Consider the following 26152-nt stretch of genomic DNA (forward strand, 5'->3'; position numbering starts at 1 on the left):
AAATAAAAGTGGACAAAAAACGTGGACATCTCAATCTATGAAGATATTCAGATGGCAAGCAAGCATATGAAAATATTCTCGAATCATATGTCATTAGGGAATTATAAATTAAAATAACGAGATGCCACTACACACATATGACAATGGCTTTTACAAAAGACTGCTGTTGAAGATGTGATGCAACAGGAACTCTCATTCATTACCGGTGTGAATGTGAAGTGGTATAGCCACTTTGAAAGACAATTTGGCAGTTTCTCACCGAACTAAACATTGCTATGCTTTGTTAGATGGTATGGTAAACCATAGCATCTAGCAATTATATTCCATGAATCTACCTAACTAATTTGAAAAGTTACACCCCCACAAAATGTTTATGCCCACACACAAATGTTGAAAGTAACTTTATTCATAATTACAAATACTAAAGTAACCAAGATGGCCTTCAATAGTAGTAACCCATTGTATGGGTTGTTATTCAGAGAGGAAAAGTAAAAATAATGAGCTATCAAGATACATAAAGTCATGGATGAATCTTCAATGCACAGTGTTAAGTGAAAGAAGCCAGTCGGCAAAGGTTACCTACTTTGCCATTCCATTTGTGTGACATTCTAGAAAAGGCAAAACTACAGAGATATTAGATAGGTCAGTGGTTGCCAGGGATTTAAGTTGGAGATGCTGAATAGATGGAGCACAGGATTTTTTAAAGTGGTAAAACTGTTCCGTGGGACACTACAATGGTGGGTACATGCATACATGATGCGATCTTCAAAAGTCATAGAACTTATAGCAGATAGAATGCACCATGATATATAAAACTAAACTAAAAAGGAATTATTTAGGGGGTCAGTGAATCCCACAAAGAAAGGTCTATAAATAAATATATACCTGGAAATAGCAATGATTATCTCTTAGTTATGAAATTACATAGATTTTTTTGTTAAAAGTTATTTCAATTACATCAAAATGGGGAGGAATGATAAAAATTTCATATATTGCTTGAGGCATTTCTTGGCTTACACAACTTCCACCACTCAACCCCATGAACATCTACTTATATAAAAGCCCTGGATGTAACATCATGGCCAGAAGTGCGACCAACCAGAAGGAAGTCAGTCCTGCAGGGGTCGTCTTGGAAACGGCTGCGCCCTCCCCCAGGTGTTTCCTGGAGGGTTAGGTTTCAGGCAGGAACCCGCCCTCGGAGTGGAGCCTGTAAGTGAAATGATTTGTAATGGATCTATTATTGAAGCTACCTTTGGAAATACTATATCTATAGATCAGTGGTTCTCAACCTTGGCTGCACATCAGAATCACCTGGGAATCTTTTTAAAATCCTGATTTCTGGGCCTCATCCTCCAGAAATTCTGTTTCTTTGTTACTAATGTTGTGGCCCCACCCCATAACAAAGAAACAATTTCCAGAGGATGAGGCCCAGGAGTCAGGATTTTAAAAAGATTCCCAGGTGATTCTGATGTGCAGCCAAGGTTGAAAAACACTGCTATAGATAATAATAAAAATATATCTAAACATGCAATTCTTTGTCCAAAAAATGAGCATGTTCAAAAATTAAATGAAGAAAATTTGGATATACTCGAAGGAGATTTTCACACATATTTGAGTGATGATTCCATTGATTCTACAGATGATGCTGAAAAGGAAAATTTTCCCATCGAATTCCTTTTTTTTCCTTTTTTTTAATTTATTTTATTTTATTTAATAATTAAATCTTTATTGTTCAGATTATTACATTTGTTCCTCTTTTTCCCCCCATAACTCCCCTCCTCCCAGTTGCCACCCCACCCTCCGCCCTCACTCCCCACCCACTGTCCTCATCCATAGGTGCACGATTTTTGTCCAGTCTCTTCCCGCATCTCCCACACCCCTCTTTCCCCCAAGCATAGTCAGTCCATTCCCTTTCTATGTCCCTGATTCTATTATAATCACCAGTTCATTCTGTTCATCAGATTATTTATTCACTCGATTCTTAGATTCACTTGTTGATAGATGCCTATTTGTTGTTCGTAATTTGTATCTTTACCTTTTTCTTCTTCTTCCTCTTCTTAAAGGATACCTTTCAGCATTTCATATAATACTGGTTTGGTGGTGATGAAGTCCTTTAGCTTTTCCTTATCTGTGAAGCTCTTTATCTGACCTTCAATTCTGAATGATAGCTTTGCTGGATAAAGTACTCTTGGTTGTAGGTTCTTGGTATTCATTATTTTGAATATTTCTTGCCACTCCTTTCTGGCCTGCAAAGTTTCTGTTGAGAAATCAGCTGACAGTCGTATGGGTATTCCCTTGTAGGTAACTGAGTTTCTTTCTCTTGCTGCTTTTAAGATTCTCTCTTTGTCTTTTGCTCTTGGCATTTTAATTATGATGTGTCTTGGTGTGGTCCTCTTTGGATTCCTTTTGTTTGGGGTTCTCTGCGCTTCCTGGACTTGTAAGTCTATTTGTTTCACCAAGTAGGGGAAGTTTTCTGCCATTATTTCTTCAAATAGGTTTTCAATATCTTGCTCTCTCTCATCTTCTGGCACCCCTATAATTCTGATGTTTGTACGCTTGTAGCTGTCCCAGAGGCTCCTTACACTATCTTCACACTTTCGGATTCTTTTTTTCATTTTGCTTTTCCAGTTGGGTGTTTTTTGCTTCCTTGCATTTCAAATCTTTGACTTGATTCTTGCGCTCCTCTGGTCTGCTGTTGGGAGTCTGTATAATATTCGTTATTTCAGTCAGTGTATGCTTACTTTCTAGTTGGTTCTTTATCACACCATCGAGGGTCTCATTAGATTTCCTGTACATCTCATCAAGTTTATCGACAGACTCTAGAAACCTCTTGAGAGACCTCAAAAGTGTGGTTTTGAATTCTATATCCAGTAGCCTGCTTTCCTCCGGTTCTGTCCTTTGTGGCCTATTTCTTTGTCTTGGCATTTTTTTATGCTTCGGTGTGTCAATAGAGTGGCTTTCCGTGTTAAGTGTCCCAATTACCTGAGGTAGACACTCTTGGTGCACCCCCTTGTGGTCTCTGTGAGCAGTCTTGTTGTAGTCAAGTCTTGATTGTTGTAGGTAATTACTACTTGAGCTCCAGGCCAACTGGCTGTGAGAATCAGCTGTGTTTGCAGTGGGAGAACTTCTGTCCTCTAGGGAAGTGCTAATCTAGCCTTTGCCTGAGGCTATCCGGCAAATGGCTCTGTGCAGGGCTTGGGCAGGGCGGGTCCCACGGGATCAACAGGGCGGAGGAGGGAGCAGTTATGGCTGCTCTCAGTCTGTCCCCAACGGCTCTGCCTCTCTGTCCCAGCAACTGCGGGACCGAAGCCAGACAGTCTCGCTTCTCCCGTTTGAGTCTGGGTCCCTAGAGACTCGCCCGGATCTGGAGCTCAGAGTCTGAGGCTCCCTCCAGATTGAAACAGACAACCATGCCCTCAGCCACCAGCCCGCGCTGCGCGCACTCCGCACCTTAGTATTTTACTTCAGCATTGCACCTCCTCTGATTCTCGGTTCCTCCTAGTTGTAGAACTTCCACTCAGCCAGCCTTCCTGTGGTTCTGGATGATGTCCTTTCCGTCTTTTAGTTGTATTTTTGAAGTGGTTGTTCGAGGCAGCAAACTCCCATGTTAACCTCTGCCGCCATCTTGGTTTCTCCCCCCGAATTTCTTAATAGTATTACTCCTTTGGGAATGTGGTGTCATAAATTAAAATTGAAAGTGGGTGCAATCATCATGCTATTGAGAAATCTCAATAGTAAATGGGGCCTTTGTAATAGTACCAAATTTATTATCAAAAGATTACGACCTAACATTATTGAAGCTGAAGTATTAACAGGATCTGCAGAGGGAGAGGCTGTTATGATTCCAAGAATTAATTTGTCCCCATCTGACACTGGCCTCCCATTTAAATTAATTCGATGACGGTTTCCCGTGATGCCAGCATTTGTGATGACTATTAATAAATCACAAGGACAAACTCTAGACAGAGTAGGTATATTCCTACCTGAATCCGTTTTCACACATGTCAGTTATATGTTGCTTTTTCTCGAGTTTGAAGAGCATGTGATGTTACAGTTAAAGTTCTAAATACTTCATCACAAGGGAAATTAGTCAAGCACTCTGAAAGTGTTTTCATTCTTAATGTGGTATACAGGGAGATATTAGAATAAGTTTAATCACTTTATCAGTCATTGTTTGCATCACTGTTGTTTTTATATCATGTTTTAGTTGTTTTCATATCACGTTTTTGTCATTTTTATATCATGCCTCTGTTGTTGTTATATCCTTTTGTTACTGCTTATCTACACTAATAAAAGAGAAACATGGTAATTAGCGTATGACTGCTACCCTTTTCATTGGCTAATCAGTGAGTATATGCAAATTAACTGTCAGCCAAGATGGCGGCCGGCAGCCAGGCAGCTGGAAGCGAACATGAGGCTTGCTTGCTGCAGTGACTGTGGACTCCAACGTTCCCCGCCTGCCTTGCCGGCCTCTGAGCTACAACTCTAAGAAACTATGTACTATGTTGCAAATAAGAAGCTAAACAAAACACCAGAAACCGGCTTTCATTCAGCCAGGCTTTAGCAACATTGTATTGATGTTTTCAGCGCGAGGCCTCAAAGCTAAAGCTGGCCCAGAATTAAAAAAAAAAAAGAAAGAAAACAAGGAGCGGTTGGAAGCTTCAGTCACTCGCTTCCGGAAAACAGCCCTCAGCCCCTCACCCAGACTGGCCAGGCACCCCAGTGGGGACCCCCACCCTGATCCAGGACACCCTTCAGGGCAAACCAGCCGGCCCCCACCCGTGCACCAGGCCTCTATCCTATATAGTAAAAGGGTAATATGCCTCCCGGCACCGGGATCAGCGTGACAGGGGGCAGCGCCCAAACCTCCTGATCGCCCTGCGGCTCGCTCTGTGTGTGACAGGGGGCGGGGCCACAATCTCCCTATCTGCCCTGCTCTGTGCCTGATAGGGGGGAGCTCCCCAATCCCCTGATTGCCCTGCGGCTCTGTGTTTGACAGGGTGCAGCACACCAACCCCCTGATCGGTCTTGCTCTGTGTGTGACAGGGTAGAGCCATAACCTCTCCATCGGCCCTGCCCTGAGTGTGACAGGGTGCAGGGCCCCAACCCCCTGATCTGCCCTGCTCTGTGTGTGACAGGGGGCGGTGCCCCAACTCCCCTATTGGCCCTGCTCTGTGAGTGACAGCGGGGAGCTCCTCAACCCCCTGATCGGCCCTGCTCTGTGTGTGACAGGGTACGGAGCCCCAACACCCCTGATGGGCCCTGCTCTGTGCGTGACAGGGGGTGGCGCCACAACCTCCCCATCGACCCTGCCTTGAGTGTGACAGGGGGCAGTGCCCCAACCCCCCAATCAGCCCTACCATGAGTGTGACTGAGGATGGCATCACAACCTCCCGATCCGCCCAAACCTCCTGATCGCCCTGCGGCTCGCTCTGTGCATGACGGGGCGGCGCCCCAACTCCCCAATCGGCCCTGTTCTGAGCCTGACCAGGGGCTGCACCTAGGGATTGGGCCTGCCCTCTGCCACCCGGAAGCAGGCCTAAGCCAGCAGGTCGTTATCTCCCGAGGGGTCCCAGACTGTGAGAGGGCACAGGCCGGGCTGGGGGACCCCCACCCCCCCGAGTGCACAAATTTTTGTGCACCGGGCCTCTAGTTTATTAATAAGTTTATATATTATTTTCATATATATTTTACTAATTTCCTTTCATCTCTCACACTTCTATTATAGAGAAAGGGCAAATAGTAATATTAAAATATCTCTGCTAATTAATTCCCTTTTTTAAAAAAATATATTTTATTGATTTTTTACAGAGAGGAAGGGAGAGGGATAGAGTTAGGAACATCGATGAGAGAGAAACATCGATCAGCTGCCTCCTGCACACTCCCCACTGGGGATGTGCCTGCAACCAAGGTACATGCCCTTGACCGGAATTGAACCTGGGACCCTTGAGTCCACAGGCCGATGCTCTATCCACTGAGCCAAACTGGTTAGAGCAATTAATTCCCTTTTAATGTGCATGAATTTCATGCACCGGGCTACTAGTTCAAGAATAATACCTTTAACAACTTCCTCAGTGAGAAGACCAAGGGACTCAAACTGAGTTTCCACAATCAGAGCCATTGTACACTCCATTCTATTCTGTCCACATCTTCAAAAATCACAAACCAGGAGGTTGTCCCTTACCTACCAGGTAAGTTCTTACTTTGCTCCCAGCCTGCACCTGCTGCACAACAGCAAGCAGCTGTTGCCAAGGTCTCCATGCTTCCCTGGCACCTGAGCTGCCACATGTTTCCCTGCTCTGATCTGTCCTGACTGCCCAGCAGCTTTTGGCAAAGAGAATTGTCTCTTGATCCTGAATATTCTCTTAACTTACAATGTATACTATTCACTTGATTTTTTTTCCTATTTTACTTTTACCTCTTAAACATGAAGATTTGGGGTTTGGAATGTTAGGATACAGACCCTCTAAACTGAAGGATCTGTTGCTCCGGAATTACTCATCACATCTTTAAGACTAAAAACGTTGTATGGTGATTCAGTCATTTTTTTTTTTTTGTGAGTGTAGAAAGAAAATTTGTCTTATTGCTGCACCCACATCCTCTCTTTTATTTGTTTTGTTATGAAATAATTCTTAATGCTATCACCAGGGTTTCCATCAATACATTTTTAAAAAGGAGACAAGAGGAGTGAAAGTCATTCTTTTTTTTAAAAATGTGAAAAGGACATCTCCAGCGGTTCTCAACCTGTGGGTCGTGACCCCTTTGGTGGTCGAACGACCCTTTCACAGGGGTCACCTAAGACCATCCTGCATATCAGATATTTACATTACAATTCATAACAGTAGCAACATTACAGTTATGAAGTAGCAACAAAAATAATTTTATGGTTGGGTCACAACATGAGGAACTGTATTTAAAGGGCCAGAAGGTTGAGAACCACTGGTAGACAGTATTCCATATTTTATCTCTCAACAACTTCTCATCCCTTTGTTTCCAAAGATTTTTTTTGGACAGATAAGTCTACTATTATGGATATCCTTAGGTGAGAAATTATAAACTGGCAATCCACTGTAGACTCTTTCTAGTCTTTATACATGTTTTCTCCAGCTATTCAGTGTCTTTATACAATTTAAAATGCTAACTGTTAAAATTTGGGAGACTTAATATAAAAATTTAAATTTCTGGCTTATCCCTTATTTTTTAATCCTTACCCAAGGATATGTTTTTGTTGTTTTGTTTTTATTTTTTTGTTCATCCTTGCAGAAGGACATTTTTCCATTGATTTTTAGAGAGAGTGGAAGGAAGGGGGCAAGACAGAGAGAGAGAGAGAAACATTGATGTGGTTTGTTGCCTCCCGGCAGCACCCCAACCAGGGGCAGGGATCAAGACTGAAGTACATGCCCTTGACAGCAATTGAACCTGGAACCCTTCAGTCCACAGGCCGATGCTCTATCTACTGAGCCAAACCAGCGAGGGTGAAGATATATTTTTTAGAGAGGTAGGGGGAGAGAGAGACAGCAAGGTGAAAGAGAAATACCAATTGGTTGCCCCCAGTACACCCACCAACCAGAGGTCAAACCCACAACCTACCTTTTTTTCTTTCACAGGATTGTCTTAAGGCTCAAGTATGATTATAAAGGTGAAAATGCCTTAAAAAGCATGAAGCTCTTAATGTAAGGGGTTGTTTTTTTAAAAAAAAAATGCCTCTCAGATGTTAATGAAGAAATGAAATTCAAAACCCACAATGACATATCACCTCACACCTTTCAGAATAGTTATTAACAGTAAATCAAAAAATAAGTGTTGGCAAGGATGTGGAGAAAAGGTAACCTGCATGCACTGTTGATGGGAAGGCAGACTGGTGAGTCACTGTGGAAAACCCTATAGAGTTTCCACAAAAAAATTAAAAATGGAACTGCCTTATGACCCAGTGATTCTAATGCTGGGAATATATTCAAAGAAATCTGAAACACTGATTCAAAAGAATATATCAAGCCCTATGTTCATTGTAGCATTATTTACAACAGCCAAGATTTGGAAGCAACCCAAGTGCCCATCATTAGATGAGTTAATAAAAAAGCTGTGGAACATATATAAAGGGTGTCCCAAAATTCACGCAAGAAGTAATTTTGTTAGAAAACACAGATTTATAATTAAAAATTGTAAATTTTTTTATTGATTCATAAAGTATACAGTATAAGGTTATGTATGGAATAGGATATTGGATAAATGGCCTCCGCGGCTTTGCTGGCACATACACACTCTTTTGTTATTGCCTGAGCAGCCGCATTATCAAAGAAGAATGGCCCGATGATGCCTCCAGCCCAAAATCTGCACCAAACAGTGACATGTTGTGGATGCATTTGTTTCTCAACAATCACTTGTGGATTTCTGAACCCCAAATGTGACAATTTTTTCAATTAACCAAGCCATCAAGATGAAAATGAGCCTCATCGAAATTCAGCCACATTTATGCAAAACGGTCATGGAAAATTTCAACAAAAGAGTGCGTATGTGCCATCAAAGCCATGGAAACCATTTACCCTATATCCTATTCCATACATAATCCTATACTGTATACTTTATGAATCAATAAAAAATTTACAATTTTTAATTATAAACCTGTGTTTTCTATCAAAATCACTTTTTGCGTGAATTTTGGGAGACCCTTTACAATGAAATACTACTTGGCTATAAAAAAGAAGAAAATCTTACCTTTGTGACAGCATGGATGGACCTGGAGAGTATCATGGTAAATGAAATAAGCCAGTTAGAGAAAGACAAGTACCACATGATTTCATTTATACATAAAATCTAATTAATGAAATAGACAAACAAACAAAACAGACTCATAGATACAGAGAATAGGCTGATGGTTGCCAGAGGGGAGGGCTGTTGGGGTAGGGAGCTGGGTGAAAAAGGTGAAAGGCTTAAGCAAAAAACAACAACAAAACAACAACCTCATAGACACAGACAACAGTATGGTGATTAACAGATGGAAAGGGGGCTGGGGCAAGGTAGGAGAGGGGGTAAAGGAGAGTTAAGTTATGATGGAAGGAGACTGGACTTTGGGGGGTGAACACACAATACAATATACAGATGATGTATTATAGAATTGTATACTTGAAACCTATATAATTTAATTAACCAATGTCACCCCAATAAATTCAATAAAAATTTTAAAAACTGAAATTCTAATATTTGTTTAATTTCATATTCTTTTGACTATGTGTGTTAGACAGAATAATGTACCACCCCCCAACCCCTGGAGACACATACCTGCTTAAGACCCTGGGAATATGTTACTTACCTAACTAAAGGGACTTAGGTGATGTGATCAACTTAAAGATATTGAGCCGATGTGATTTTCCTGGATTGCTACTATCTTGGCACACATGAGACAAGGATTGCAAGAGGCCTCTAAGAAGTTAGAAAAAGCAAAGAAACTGGGCCTCACTCAGAAACACTGGAAGGAACACAATCCCGCAGATAGCTTGATTGTGGGACTTCTGCCCTTCATAAGTGTAAGATTATAAGTGTGTTAAGCCACTAAACTTGTGGTTATTTGTTATAGCAGCAATAGGAAACTAATACATCTTTATAGCATTCAGAGTCTAAACATTGAAAATGAAAGGGATCACATCATAAGCACAATCTTTCCTGTATTACTTGAAAATTTGATTACTGTTCTCTTAGCCTTAGTCCCACATGCCTCAGGTGCATTTACTTCAGTATATTTATTCCTTATCTGATTGTTCTACTCCAATATTCATAATCAATATTCTGTTCCTGGCATTATTTCTCCTCTCCAGTATTTTATGCAACTTGCCTCTTCTTGGTTTACCAAATACTGCCTCAAATCTTGCTTCTTGTTTTGTCAGAGTGAAATCAGAGTGGTTACCTCCAAAAGCCTTCAGGTTTTTCTTATTCTTTTTGGCTCATGTTACTCCCTGAGCATGTAGTTTCATGCTTCTGTTTTACTTGATTATAGTTGTTTATTTGTTACCGTATCAAATGTTATTTGTCTTAAATCCTGAGCTCATAAGTATTACATACAAAGTTCAATCATTTATTTTGAAAACAAAACATATTGTAATGCTCATGCACAACTCTGATATGTTCACTTCCTCACTCCTTATACGTTTTGCCTAGGCAATCTCATCCATACCCATATCCATTTTGTATGGATGAATTCCAAGTTGAGGCCTCTAGTTTTCTAGCCTTGACTTGCTTGTCTCCTATAATTAAGAATACAGACATGATGAACATATACATTTTCAACCTCAAGATGTATGACAATGTGTTATAATTCCATGCACTAAGACAACAGAAAGTGTAGAAGATAGGCCACAAAGTCAGTCTAAGGTGGTAAGAATATTTTCAAAATGAAGTGATGCTTGAATTGATCTTTAAAGACACATGTGAGATATGAGTTAACTCAGTCAAAGCAAGAGGAAGGACCTCCAGGAAGAAAGGACAGCCTGGAGAAGAGAGAGAGAGAGAGAGAGGAGAGAGCTAGAAAAGACATAAAGACAAAGAGAAAAGGAGATCAAGGATGGTCTCCAGCTTGCTGAAGTGAGTGCTGTCTATGGCTATCCCACTCAATCAACACACCCCAACACAAAAATACATACACAAAAGGGCAATTCTTGTGGAGAACACTGAAACCTGCTGTGTCTAAAGTATGTGGAAGAGCAAACCGTTAGTAACCAAGAGCCAGAGCTCAGGAGGAGAGTTCAGTCTCGAGAGCTAGGGACACAGCAGTGACATTTATCCATACAAGGCGACTGTGGGTTAGATTGCCTAGGCCCAGTGTATAACTACAGAAGGGGAAAGAGCTGAAAAGTCTGAGAATGCACATTCCAGGGAGAGACAGAGAAGAAACTGCACAGGAAAAAGGCAGAGAATGAACAACTAGAGAGTTTGCATAGAGCAGCAGGATGTGTATCAGAGGAGCAAAGGTAAAAGATGGTTTTCCTGAGGGAGTAGTCAACAGTGTCAGGAATTGCAGGGAATTGAATTGAATTGAACCAGTCCTTCCTTTTCAGGGGCTACTTTCAAATACCAGCTTTGGGAAGAGTTTCTGCAGTTTGAGGAACCAGGTCAGTGATCCCTGCATGAAGAAAAGATCTCCAACACAGAAAAAGAGGTATAGACCACGTACAACACAAAGTTTCCAAATGTCCAGGGAAGAAGAAAAATATTACCAGGTCCAGGGAGGTTAATGGCGCATATGAAAATACAGTTATTGAGTCAGGAAGAAAGCACTAACAGGACCCCGAAACAGAGTGGTTTTGAAAGGCCAGAGTCATACAGTTTGAATAGTGGTCACTAGGTTCCCTAATCAGGATGCCACTAGGAAGAGCTGGGTGATTCCAGTAATGGTTGGTTGAGCTGTATATGAAAAATGAGGAAGAATCAACTGCAACTAGAAACAATATATTTTCAGGTAGCATCGCTGTGAAGGAGACACTGTGTAGCTAGAGGAGGATGCATAATCTAGAAAGTGCTGCTTTTCTTTAAGACGGAAGTGATCAGAACATGGAAGAAGGTCAGGTGACCATCCTGGGAGACAGGAAGTGTAACGGATGGAACAAGAACTCTGAACAGGCAGGAGGAGGAAAGCCAGAAGAGGGGAGGAAAGTTTAGCCATATTTGGCTTCTGAGACTTTTTTATATGAGGGAAAAAGAGAAAAGGGGAAACTTTAATTTCTCCAATTTTGTCCATAATAATGTTGAAATTAAGTAAAATTTAGAAGCCCAGTATCTGAGCCTGGTTGCACCATTTAGAGAAGTTTAAGCACAATACATTTATAACTGTGGATACAGTGCAACACATTTTCCCAAAAGATCTGAGCCCATTTATATGAGTGTTCAACGGTGTATTTTTAAAAACAGCATTGCAAAATCAACTGAATAATAAGGTGACACCTGAATCTATTAATTATATTCTATTTAGTGCATCATAATTCACTCATTTAGTTGATGGGGGACAATAATTCCTCTTTCACGGGCAGAATTTATTCCTTTGTTTTCACTAAATTCTTTCAACCTGTTACTCATTGTAGGCGTTAGTCATTTTATATCCAATATAATTCAATTAACTTGTTAGTTAATATGTTCGAAGTGTATTTCAACAATTAGAATTCAAGTAGGCTTTAGAAAACACCTGTATCTGATTAGACATCTAAGCCAGGCATCTCTATAAATATAACTGCCTTTTAATACTTGAAAGGAACAATTATTTACCCATTTATATATTAAATATCTACTAGTACAGTCTGCTCTATGCACCCAGGCTCTGAAAGACCACTTTCTTATTCTCTTAACAAGAACAGGATATGAATCATTTTTTGACATATATGAAGACCTAGATTGAAAATAAACATCATACTTGCCAAAGTAGTCCCAGAATTTTGCATCCAGGAGCTTAAATAAGCACCCAATTTGAACAATTGCGGGGGGGGGGGGGGGGGCGGTGGAAAACATGAGGGAACACACAAAACACACAGAGAAAAACCACAGGCCTGAATTAAATTGTCTGTGCGGGCCATTTACCAAGAAATATCCCTGCAAAAGAAGAGGACAGAGCCGCAGCAGTTGGTGACAATGGCAATCACATGTCATGTGCTCCATGGGTCTGTCATATGCCAGCACCTGCCTCCCAAACTGAGGAATTTTTCATAACCCACTCCAGCAAAAACAGAGGTCACAGATAATGCAAAGCAGGGGATCATGCCAATGCCAAACAGATTCGTGTTTGGATTTAGAGGGCTTTTCCCTCAGCACATTTATTTGAAAACGACTAGTGATCAACTTGGAACTTGTCCCCCTTTCCCTCAGAATTTGAAGCTGGAGCCTTATCTTTGCCAACCCATTCATAATCTCTGTGCTCATCATCTTTCGACTTTCCACATTCCTGTGGATTTCCCAGCAATTCTGTCTCTCTCAGGGTGTCTTGAAAAACTTTTGCAAGTGAAGCTGACAGCAGTAAGCATGGCAGTCATATCCCCAGGTTTACACCTGGGTTTCCACCTTGTTCTAAGTACTAGTAAGAGAGAGTTTGCTTTGCATTTTAGCTGCCACAGCTGAGTCATTATTGTAGCCTCTCTCCTGCCACATGTCTGTAATTGGGGGCTGCTTTGAAGTCAGGTTTTCTAGAAACTGAAGTTTGATTGAAATCCCCAGCCTGTGTTCCTACCTTTAGTTCTGTGGTGTGAAGTGCCTGCCTGCCTAGTCCCTTCTTTGCCTGTTGCTAACTTTTAAATCTGGTGCTCCTGGCCATGTGGGATATCTCTCAGCCTAGTGCTCAACCTCCCAGATGTTGTCTACTACTATCTTCTTTGACTTAGACTCATTCACACATATAGAAAATACCTATGGAAGCTTTTAAATGAAAAACTATGTACCACGCAAGTACAAATTTTAAAGAAAAATATGCAAGTAAAAAGGTATAAAAAATAGAGGTGATTGGGCATCTGAAAGTCTGGACGTCCTTTTATTTTACGTGGTGGAGGTTCAGTTACGTGTGTTTTCATTTTCTTCCCGGGCATGACATTAACTACATCCCCCAGGCTCCCGTACAGGTAGGTGTGGCCGTGGCACTGAGTTCCGGACAATTAAATATAGGCAAGAGTGATGTCCCTCACTTCCAGGCCTGGCCCACAGAAACCGCCCACTGGTGAGCCGCATTCTCTTCTGCCTGCAATTGAGGGGGCTCCTGGTCTCAGAGGAGGGCAGCGCCATGCATGGAAGGACTGAGCTCCTGAAGGACTTTATGAGGCAGAGTCACTGCCTCACCACCGTGCATGGGGATATGAGCAAGAATGAACATTTCGTTGTCTTAAGCCACTGAGTTTTCAGGGTTTATCTGTTACAACTGGAGTTGCTGACCATAACCTATCCATTACATCTAACTGCCTTCTTTGTTTCTGGGGTTTCGATCATAGGATTTGAACCCACCTGTTTTTACCTGTCCTCACTGATGGAGCTCCAGTTACACTGCTACACCCTTCACTTTTCTTCATCTGTTCAGTACCAACTTCATTTAAATGAAAAACAAAAGCAAACATAAAAAGCATCCTTTAAAGCTGTTTCCCTATATAATTTTCTCTGTTACTACTTCCCACATATCACTGCCCCCCAGAGTAATTTAGTTATACTAATTTTGGGCTAGTTTTCCCATGGTCTCTTACAATTTACTATGATCTGCCACTTTCTAGATGGGTGACCTTGGGAAAGTAGTTTAATCTTTTCATGACTTAAGTTCTCTACAAAGGTAGTATCTCAGATGTATGCTGTCACAATTAAATGAACATTAGTTACTTAAATTAAAAAAGCATGATTATAGCCCAGCCATCATGGCTCAGTGGTTGAGTGTTGACCTATGAACCAGGCAGGAGGTCATGGTTCCATTTCTGGTCAGGACACATGCCTGGGTTGCCGGCTTAATCCCCAGTGTGGGGCGTGCAGGAGGCAGCCAATTGATTTTCTCTTGTCATCAATTTCTCTATCTCTCCCTCTCCCTTCCTTTCTGAAATCAATAATATATATGTATATATATGTATACATGTGTATGTATATATATATATATATATATAGAAAAGCATGATTATAAAGTGTATGCCATGTACTTTAATGTAAATATCAACTGGATATTAATAGATCTTTATTTTGTAAAAGGTGAACTTTGGCAAAATGTAGGCATTCCGTAGAAGCTCCTTCCCTTTCCTTATCCCTGTACCCTCTATTCTTAGCTATGTTTGGGGGACAAAGGACTGAATATGCTTCTGCAAAGTGCTGCTGTTTGCTGTGCACAGGAACCTATAACATTCATTCATTCATTTATTCATTCATTTGTTTATCAAATAGTCATTGGGTGCTCATCATAGCTAGTGTTAAGAGGGTTAGAGACAGGATGCCATAACTAATGAAAAAAGCTGGAAAAGTTGGTTTGGGAGTAAGTGGCTGCATATCTTGAGGCTAGGAGAAAGATGAAAAAGAGGACCACAGGGAAGGTCTTTAGCTGGGTCATATAGAATATTGTCATTGAAAGCAGAAGCAGCAGAAATCCAAGGTATGCCATTTATGTTCATAGCTCCTTTCCTTCTGCCTTGGAATAAAAATATCATAGCAAATTATTCTGTAAATGTGACCATTATGTTTTACTTCTGCTGATATTGAAGTTCCTTCTTATTCCCCGAGGAAACCGGTGAAGGTGGAAGGGAGGCAGTGGTCTGGGTAGGTTGGAAACGCCCGCCTGGAATTTAACATTTTCTGGAGGCAGTCTCTTCAACTGTGATTGAAATGGGGCTCTTTGAAATGCTAGTGAGCTAATAATTTTCTTATGAATTAAAAATTGGCATATGCCTTTCCTTTCTTCTTTATAAAGCAGCCATTTAAACATCTTCCAGTGTTGGAAGTATTTCTAGCTTAAATACCTCAGAACTTTGAAAATGAAGAGGTTTAGTGTTTAGGGCAAAGAGCTCCTGTCCTGTTTCACATGATCAGGGCAGAACCTTAACCATCCTGACATTTCCTGGCACAGGGACAGGTGCCATGTTTTACAACCACACGGGAGTGAGGTCATCACTAGGAATAGAGGCATTGACATCTTTCTTTAAGTTATTCACAACCTTCGGGCCCACACGTGCTCATTCCTATCTGACAATTCTTTGCCACATTCAATTGCTCTTGTTAATTTCATCGATTTAAAAAGAGCAGTTCTGCTTTCTGCTTGTCTTTAAGGTAGGCACAAAGATTTATGTGTTTCCTTCACTTCCATTCCCTGAAGTTGATGACATTTTCAATAAGTAATCTTATTTTTTGTTCCTCTATATTGCATTATAAATGTGTTTGAATGTACAGGCATAGGTACCTGGCTGTACGCATGGTATAATATACCTGTGTGTATAAAACACATATATGCATATAGATACACACACAAAATTCAATGTGCATATACATATGTGTCTTCAATATCATAGTCAGAGGAATATTGTTGATGCATACTCAAATTTACATGTACATATGTGAATGTTTTATGTATATGTTTTTACACAAAAGCCATATTTGATGGATTTTTTTGATCAGGACTAATTTCAGTCCATGTCTTAGCACTTAAAACCTGGGTAACTTGGTCAAGTAACTTAACTTCCCTAATCTGCAGACTCTTCAGCAATAATAAAACCTTATCTTATATCATTCCCATGAAATATTTGTGAAAATTAAATGAGATCAAGACCACAGTGCTTACCTTACTGTGAGCTTGGAATACAGAAAAAGATAACCGCTACCTTCTACTGGTTGATATGATTTTGGATGGATATGCATAGCCATTCTCTAATTAACAGCAATTGGTTCCCCTTTTATCTATAATTTCTAGTTAAATAATGGTTAACCTAAAGCTTATTTTTATATTTAATTCTTGTTAAAAACCTTCCCAGATCAATGGACTCCACAGGTTATCTAACCCCAACCCTAAGCCTTAATAGGGAGGAATGGGCCACTTCTATAGGGTCAGTAGTTTCAAAGAAATATGGAGTTTCAACATTTTTTATTGTATCAACCAATTTATCTCCACCCATGTTTTGGATCCCATTCTTTTCCAAACAAGTCCCTGACCTTTGCAAAAACTTTAACCTTTCATGGGCCTCAGATATTCTTACAAATAAATTAGATTTAACCTTTGATTGTTAATAGTTTTAGAGTTTTGTTAATCCCCCCAGAGTGATAGTGTTTAGCAATCGTCCTTCAATTCCATTTTCATTGTAATTGCTATTTCGCCTACATGTTTCAGATATTTGGTACATGGTACCAGCTATGCATTTGCTTCAACCAGTACAGCCGTCCTAGTTCACCACTGCCGAGAATTTTAACAATTGCTTTGCCATCTTGTGCCCACTGTCAGCTAGGCTGCAAATAATTCAGCGCCAAAATATCATTCCAGTGTCTGCTTTCTTGGGCCCCTCCTAGCATCAGCTGGTCCAAGTTGGGTTCTCAAAGAAGTAGATTCTGAGACAGAGCTTAAAGTGTAGGAGGTTTATCAGAATGTGCTCTTGGTATCCAGGGAAGTGAAGGGGTAGGGAAGAAGCAGGACTGGATAGAAGGAGTAGATGAGTTGTGATCCAGTGGAGGCCTAAGCCAACCCAACAGGGAGATTGACACTATAGTGACTTTTCAGAGTTGTGCCAAGTTGTCCTCTCATTGATCGCTCATTGAATACAGTCCAAGTTGGGAAAGGTGGCTGTCTTCAGGCTAGAAATTCAGCGATTTCTGTGGGCAGCACTTCCAGCACCTGGGAAAGTACAGCCTTCATTCCTGAAGGGGGATCTTGGCTGTGCAATATAGAGTCCACAACCACAGAATTACATCTGTAAATTATAACTGTGGCAAAATGAAGACAGCTTTCAAGCCTGAACATTTTCCATCTTATTTACTGTTATTCTGACGTCTTCCAATTTAAGAGAACTCTTTGTGGTTATAAATTTTCCTGGGTTGGTTTCTTTCATATCCATAAGCATCAGCTGTAATTTTTTTTGAATGGCTCTCTTTCCAGTATAAGAAGTTGTATGAAAGCATGATTTATCCTTTTTAAAAACAATCATTCTACCAGCACATACCAAGGGCTCCCTAATGTTTATGAAATGGCTGTTGTCTGGGTGACACCATAATGTTTATTTGTCAGGCTTTCTATAGATCAGTTTACTTCCTACAAAAATGTATTATATTAAATGATAAAGACAACATTGTAGATATCCTAATATTATTATTTTCTCCCTATTATTGCATTTGCATACAAATACCTGAAGTTTTAAAATTCATCATAACAATTCAGGGGGAAAACTCCACAGTAAATGGATCTTTTTAGGTAGCTTAAAGTAGCCTTTCTGAGGGACTCCACCGAAGGTGAGATTAAATTACTTTTAGATTATGCTTATCCAAAACTATTTTTTGTGTTCTATTTGAGTTAGTTTCCGGGTGGTTGAGACTCTGCACTCTTCAGCACCTCTCATAGGCTCTCATGGTTCTTACTTAGAATCTGAGTATCATGTTCCTGGCCCATTTGTGATCTCCACGTCAATTCAATTTTTCTAAAATAAGATTTTACATTACCCTTAATACCTGTATATTTCAAAACTTTTACATTAGATTTGGAAATTGCCCTTGGTTCTTAATAACATTTCCAGAGAGAGAGGAAAAAAAGTATTGCACTTCTCTTTCATTTCAACATCTGTGATTGTCTTTCTATAAGCTCATTTTCTTAGCAATGGGAAAACTTTTCTACTCAATTGGATAGTAGCCAGTCGTTTAGGAACTATCAAAACACAGCAGAAAAAGTACTCTTCTTCTATCTTCCAGTTCTTTAAAAAATTAATGTGCCCTTAGAAATTACTCTAGAGATGTTTATAGAAAATTGTTAGTTTGGGTGGAAAGATGCCAGGTGCACATTACCACTAGAAAACTGGTGGCAGGTTTGCATTCTGCAGTTTCATTGCATTATGGGAAAACCATTGTCTCCATCCAAAGAAGGTACTGCCCAAAGCCCCAAATCTGCAACAGGGATTGATTGTGTGAAAGCTGTAAAAGACAATTCAGCACTATTTTCTGGGGAATAGAACATTTTTGTAAGATTCATTGGAAGTCCTAGTCATGAATAAATAATGCAAAACTCCTTATGTGCCAAGCTCTGCCATTACACAGCCTCCTCTGGTAAAGCATATGATCTACCATAGGCTTATCTTGATTCTTTTGAAACAGAATTTTGTTCCTGGAAATATTAGTGTTTATAGCATAACTAGAGGCCCAGTGCACAAAATTTGTGCACAGGTAGGGTCCCTAGGCTTGGCCAGCTATCAGGGACAATCAGGGGCCTTTCAGCTGCCTGCGGGGGCCTTCCTTCTCCAGCTACCAGCTGCTGGCCGGGGCCTTCCTTCATTTAGCACCGCCCCCTGATGGTCAGCACACGTCATAGCGAGCAATCAAACTCCTAACCTCCTGGTCAAACTCCTGTAGGGACACTTTGCATATTATATATACAGATTCTATATGTATAGAATCTATATATGACATAGTTCTGTGATATAAATCCAAAGTGAAAAATGATTGGAAAGTTGTTTTATAATATTAATAAACATGTATTTTAAACCACACCTAAAGGTAAAATGTGACTACTACTGTTAAGGGGCTAAATTGTATCCACCTAAAATTGGTATATTCAAGTCCTACCCTTTTAGTATCTCAGAACATGACTATATTTAGAGATAGTTAATAAAGGGTTAATTAAGGTAAAATGAGGTCATTAAAGTGGGCCCTAATCTAACCTGACCGGTGTCATTATAACAGGAAGAAACCTAGACACAGGCCATGTGAAAGGAAGACCATGTACAGAGAGAAGATGGCCATCTACCAGCCGAGTAGAAATGCCTCAGAAGAAGAAACTAACTTGTCAACTTGATCACAGAGTTCTAGGCTCCAGAAGTGTGAAAAAATAAATTGATGTTTCTTTAAGCCATTCAGTCTGTGGTACTTTGTTATGGCAGCCTTAGCAAACTGTCTGCAACAATAAGAAAATTTACTTAGTTTTTGATTTGTGTATTTAGCTATACTTTAGTTCCTAAAAAATGCTATTTATTTTGCTGGAAAATTTGTCATAATTAGGGTGAAGCAATACCCATTACTAAATAAAACAGTATTGAATTTCTTAAGCATATTTGAGTTTTCTTAAACTCCTATATGTCATCCCAGGAAAGTGATGCATCTAGCCTGACAGGGCATATTGTATGGTTTGTATATTTGTCTATTGCATATAGTAAGTAATAAAATGTGCAATGTGCATAATTTATTTAAATAAAGTCTGAAACCTTTTCAGTTCAGTTAATTTCTGAGTACAGACTCTACATTATTCTAGAGGAACACTGATATTTTTCATTAAATGCTATAGACATGTTCCATGATAACTTAACATAGGCAATTATTTAAAGAACTATGATAATCCTTCTGTTTTTAAAATGAGAAAGAAAATTTTATGTTTTCTAATAATACTGTGGCTTTGGTTCAGTATTTTATTTTTCCAGGATTATGTGTGTGTGTGTGTGTGTGTGTGTATGTGTACATGTGCATGTGTGTATTAAATACATGCCACAAGACAAATACTTCCTAAATCACGGAAAATGTACATACTTAGAATGACAATATATGTGGAAAAAAGTAACAGAAGAGGTTTTGTTTGCAGCTCAGGTAATTTAATTTTATTTCAGCAGAAATTATAAAGACAGTATAAGTATTACAATAAATATCAGCAGTATAGAATCACACCAATGATGTTATCTGGCATGTTCAAAAACAGAGCGATATGCTTAAGTGCCATTTGACAGGGAAACGTAGCTATAGTGTTTCACCTCTTCATTCTATTCAGAATAAAAGTAGATTCAACCCGATTATGGAAAACAGTATATAATGTCATACAATGAATATCCCATTGCGGTAGATACGAGATTTCTGAACATTACAAGTTCAACAAAAGGTTATCAAAATCCCAAAAGTCTTATTTCAGGACAAGGCTATGTCTCAGTGCCTGAGTGTGGACCGGAAGTGGCCCGAGTTGTTCTACTCAGTGTCGCTGTAGCACCTATTCCTTTTAATTTGCTCTTCCACGCTGAGCTGTTCAGACTGGACCTCCACTTTGGGAAACATAGGCTGAGCTGCACATCCCCTTCTCAGAGCATGGAGACTTGGGTTTCCACTGAGGTGGCTTGCGCCTATTGTGTCGTCATGCTGCCAATGTTTGATGTCCTTCTCAAATTCTCTTAGGTACAAACATGGCATCTTTTTTATTTGATCTACAGAATCTATTAAGTCGGGCTCAAAAATGTTCTCATTCTTCTTGGAAAAAGCAGCAATTTTCACAGTGTTAGAAAAGAAGAAGTGTAGGCTTTTGTTATTTGAACGGTTTCCTTTGATGTTTAAAATGTTTGTGTCAGAAGAGGCTATTGAACTTTCTGCCTCTACTATTAACCCACCGCTGAGGCCCGATTTGGGGCCAGACTGCACAGTGGCTTTGGCTGCCTGTTTATTGAGAGCCAGAGCTAGTACATTCCTCGAGTAAGTCTTTTTGGATTCAAATATACCAAGTAACTCTGAGATTCTAGATGCATTTTCTAAATTTTCAACATGGTCTTCACTTACAGTGCAGTTTGCTTCACCTGACCGTGGTAATAGATTAGGAAATGCTAAAGTAGCTGTCTTCTGCCTGCAATTATTCAGAGACGAGACTGCTACATAGTTGTTATTATTATTCTTATTCAAATTCTCTTTGTGATTTTGTGGCACCACCTCACCATCAGTGTTAGTAACCTGGAAAAATTCCGCACCCTCAGGTTCATTAGTTTTTTCATTTTTCTCCCTCTCAGCACTCTGCACAACCACATTACTGTTGGCATTAAGATCCATCTCACTTTTCCTCTGGTTCTTTGTCTCTTCAGCCTCATTCAGCTTATCTTGCACATTCTTATTTCCATCCTTCTCATCTTTTCTTGCTTTGTACATTTCCTTTTCTTTGATTCCTAGAACAGCCTCTTTCTGACACATATGGATGGACTGCAGATAGGACTGCAGGAAAGAAATGTTATCCTGCTCTTGCCCTTTATTTTCCAGAGCTTTCATGTGCTCCATCAGTGATTCGCTTTTCCATTCAGTGGGTGTAGGGGTTGTCATTTCAGGAGGCCATTTAGCTTTACTCATTTTGAGTTCCTCCTCAAGGGGGAAGGTTTTCTTAGGCATCTCTCTAGAAGGGGGCCAAATAATTTTTAATTTTCCCCTTTCCCTGAATTTTCTCAAATCATCCCTTTGCCTTTCATTATCATCTGCATCTAAATGTTTAAGATCTCCAAGTATGGGGGGGTGTGCTCCACTGTTTTTACAAATATTTGATTCTTCGTTAGGAATAAAGTCCATTGAGCTGCTTTGATTTTTGCAATTCCATCGATCTTTATGCTGTTTGTGTCCAAAACCTTCATCATAATTTCCCTTAGCTTTGAAAAGTTGTTTAAAGTGAGGTTTACAATATATTTGTCCATGAAGTGATGCATAATTTCCCAAACTGCCAAAAAGAACAAAAGAAAAAATTTAGTATTTCATATATACCCGGCAAATTCATAGAGAATTTGGAAATTATTTATTTCAAGAGTGAGTCAGAGAGTCAGTCCAATTACCTTACTGGCAATAGAAATGTGCTTATTAATTCAGCATTCCTGTTAGATAATAATTACCACTAATACTCTACATGATGCATGTCTAGTAGTATTTAGAATGTCATGCTGTATGTTAGGTATTGGCATAATAGGTATTATAGCGCAATGCATATGTAGTTATAGCTGGTGTAAAACGATAGGACTAATCTTTGCGAACTCAGTGATTTATGTGAGGAGTTGCAATTTTCAATATATCCTAATCAGCACACACAAACTTCAACTATTTGAATTTCCTTGGTAATTGGATTTTGAATGAATTGGAAAGCTTGCCTATGCACTCATTTATCTGGCCTTTTGGGGGAGATCAACAGAGTACCTGTTAAAATTAAAATCAAATTTAATCCAAAGCAGCAGAAATTTTTTAATATTTCTGAATCTCCATATATAAAGACAGGTAAATCAACTAGATAGTAAAACTCAAAACCCCTGGATAAAATTTGTAACAAAACTAAGTGACAAGATATCTTCACCAGCCCCCAAATGCAAGGAATCACGGACGAACCAACAGCAACTATGAGACTAGCATGATAATTGCATCTGTATGGGTAATAGCAGAGGGAACAAGGAAGGTGTCGAATGGAACGGAAAATATAAGACCACAAAAGAGCCAGGCAGTATTTCCTGGAAAGTATCACATGCCGATCAGAGCACAGCAGCTGAAACCAGGAGGGGTATTGCCCTCTCCAATAGCCAGTGAGTACAGGGTCTGTGCTAGAAAAGACTGAAGAGGTGGCAGAAGTCAAACACTAAGAAATAACACATAGAATATCCTTTTAAAACAAGACTTCACAATGAAAAAAAAAAGATATGGAATCAAAATTGAGTTGGATAATGATGATGGAATTTAAAAAAGAAATTCCTGACTAACATGGAGGAAAGGAACCAAGGCAGGATGTTCCAGAAGTCAAGCCATCACAGAATATGAATACCAAAGAGGCAGCTTTGTGAAGTTGGGAAAACCATCCAGGATTTGCCTCCTTATAAGATTTAGGAAAACTAATTCCACATAAAAATGAGCAACAGAAAAGCATCAAAGCCAAATATTACACAAAGTTGTTATAAGAAATAAAAGAGTAGGATCATTATAATATCCCCGCTAAAAAAACATGTTCTCAAAGTGTGAAAATTGTAACTATTTCAAAATGAGCTTGAAGACATTGAGAAAATGATAAAAGACCTGAAAGAATATAAGAATTGTAATTAGAAAAAGTCTGAAGTGAGGTGTCAGGAATAAGAAGAAATAAAAGAGAAAAATGTCAGCAATAAAAAGTAAACTAAAAGAACCATAATAGCCTTCACTGGTTTGGCTCAGTGGCTAGAGCATCGGCCTGCGGACTGAAGGGTCCCAGGTTCGGTTCCAGCCAAGGACATGTGCCTGGGTTGTGGGCTTTATCCCCAGTGGGGGAAGTGCAGGAGGCAGCCAGTCAATGATTTTCATCATTGATGTTTCTATCTCTTTCCCTCTCCCTTCCTCTCTGAAATCAATAAAGATATATTTTTTTTAAAAAAGAACCATAAGAGCAAATAAACACAATAGAAAGTGTTTTAAGTGAAATAAGAGAAAAAAAGATAAAAAATTACAATCAGAAATGAAAAAAAAAGTTAAGAATTTGAAAGACAAATATAAAGATAGACACAAAATATCCATGTGCAGATAATAGGAGTTCCAAAAGAAGAAAATAAAGCAACCAAACAGGCTAAATAAGCCGTGGGCAAACTACGGCCCGTGGGCCGGATCCGGCCCGTTTGAAATGAATAAAACAAAAAAAAAAAAAACCGTACCCTTTTATGTAATGACTAGAGGCCCAGTGCACAAAAATTTGTGCACTCGGGGGGGAAGGGGGGGTCCCTCAGCCCGGCCTGTGCCCTCTCGAAGTCTGGGACCCCTTGGGAGATAACGACCTGCTGGCTTAGGCCTGCTCTTGGGTGGCAGAGGGCAGGCCCAATCCCTAGGTGCAGCCCCTGGTCGGGCTCAGAGCAGGGCTGATTGGGGAGTTGGGGCACCGCTCCCTGTCATGCACAGAGCAGGGCGGATTGGGAGGTTGTGATGCCACCCTCAGTCACGCTCAGGGTAGGGCTGATTGGGGGGTTGGGGCACCGCCCCCTGTCACACTTAAGGCAGGGTCGATGGGGAGGTTGTGGTGCCACCCCCTGTCACGCACAGAGCAGGGCCAATCAGGAGGTTGGGGCGCTGCCCCCTGTCACTCACAGAGCAGGGCCAATCAGGGGGTTGGGGCACTGCCCTCCCCCTCGCCCCCCCCCCCCCCGTCACGCACAGAGCAGGGCCCATCAGGGGGTTGGGGAGCTCCCCCCTGTCACGCACAGAGCAGGGCCGATAGGGGAGTTGGGGCACCGCCCCGTCACGCACAGAGTAGGGCTGATAGGGGAGTTGGGGCACCGCCCCCTGTCACACACAGAGCAGGGCGGATCAGGGGGTTTGGGCGCCACCACTGTCACACTCAGGGCAGGGCCGATGGGGAGGTTATGGCTCTACCCTGTCACACACAGAGCAGGGCCCGTGGGGGGGGGGGGGGGGGGGGGGGTTGGGGCGCCGCACCCTGTCACACACAGAGCAGGGCCGATCAGGAGGTTGGGGCTCCACCCCCTGTCACACACTCACACACAGAGCTGCAGGGCGATCAGGGGGTTTGGGCGCTGCCCCCTGTCATGCTGATCTGGTGCCAGGAGGCCTCGCGGCTCCGCTGATCCCGGTGCTGGGAGGCATATTACCCTTTTACTATATAGGATAGAGGCCTGGGGGCCGGCGGGTTTGCCCTGAAGGGTGTCCTGGATCAGGGTGGGGGTCCCCACTGGGGTGCCTGGCCAGCCTGGATGAGGGGCTGAGGGCTGTTTGCAGCTGGTCACACACCCTTCAGGGTGGGGGTCCCCACTGGGGTGCCTGGCCAGCCTGGATGAGGGGCTGAGGGCTGTTTGCAGCTGGTCACACACCCTTCAGGGTGGGGGTCCCCACTGGGGTGCCTGGCCAGTCTGGGTGAGGGGCTGAGGGCTGCTTTCAGGCTGGCGGGAAGCTCCCAACCGCTCCTTTTTTCTTTTTTTTTTTTTTCTTCTGGGCCAGCTTTAGCTCTGGCTCTAGCTCTGAGGCTTCCACTGCTGAGCGTTCTATAATCGAAACAATGTATAACTTCAGCTCTGAGATCCCAGCGGGCTATATTTGTTAGAATGTTTCAAACTGCCAGCTCAGAGTCCGGCAAGTTAGGCGGGGAAAGTTGGAGTCTGCAGTCACTGGAGCAAGGAAGCCTCCCTGCTCGCTTCCAGCTGCTTGGCTGCCGGCCGCCATCTTGGCTGACAGTTAATTTGCATAAGGATACGCTGATTAGCCAATCAGAAGGGTAGCGGTTGTATGCCAATTACCATTTTTCTCTTTTATTAGTGTAGATGTTTACTTTGAATTTATATTAGTTCACACAAACACCCCATCCATGCTTTTGTTCTGGCCCTCCGGTCCAGTTTAAGAACCCATTGTGGCCCTCGAGTCAGAAAGTTTGCCCACCCCTGGGCTAAATACTAAAAAGCTATAATTTAAGGAAACTTCCCTGATATAAAAATGTATGAAACTACAAACTGAACATGCATACTAAATAATAGACACTATTGACCCAGAATGACCAAAGTTAAGAACTTTTCTAATAAAAATACCAGCCTTTTAAATAAAAATGAAAAACCTTTTGTATATCTAAAAAGAAAAAAAAAGAGAATTGACTTACAAAGGAGATAAGTTAGAGTATTATTAGCTACTAGAGGCCTGGTGCAAGAAATTTGTGCACGGGTAGGGTCCCTAGGCCTGGTCGGTGATCAGGGCAGATCTGTGGGGTGACCAGCAGGGTGATCAGGGGGCCCCTGCTGGCACCTATCTTGGCCGGCCTGGGGCCATCCGCTCGCTG

General features: G+C 41.1%; 1 protein-coding gene across 2 annotated transcripts in view; it reads right to left on the reverse strand.

The window, feature by feature from the left end:
- Window positions 1-20231: 20231 nt before the first annotated feature.
- Window positions 20232-26152, reverse strand: part of XIRP2 (xin actin binding repeat containing 2) — a 71724-nt gene continuing 65803 nt past the window's right edge. The window contains exon 7 of one of the 2 annotated variants that reach the window (XM_070422818.1): window positions 20232-22099. In XM_070422818.1, coding sequence (XP_070278919.1) covers window positions 20608-22099 — 1492 coding nt within the window. In that variant the 3' untranslated portion in view covers window positions 20232-20607. The remainder of the gene's footprint in view (window positions 22100-26152) is intronic. The other variant, XM_070422817.1, reaches the window with a different exon arrangement.

The sequence above is a fragment of the Myotis yumanensis genome, unplaced genomic scaffold (assembly GCF_028538775.1).
Source record: "Myotis yumanensis isolate MYYU_CA2020_CCGP unplaced genomic scaffold, mMyoYum1.0.hap1 SCAF_8, whole genome shotgun sequence".
NCBI lineage: Eukaryota > Metazoa > Chordata > Mammalia > Chiroptera > Vespertilionidae > Myotis > Myotis yumanensis.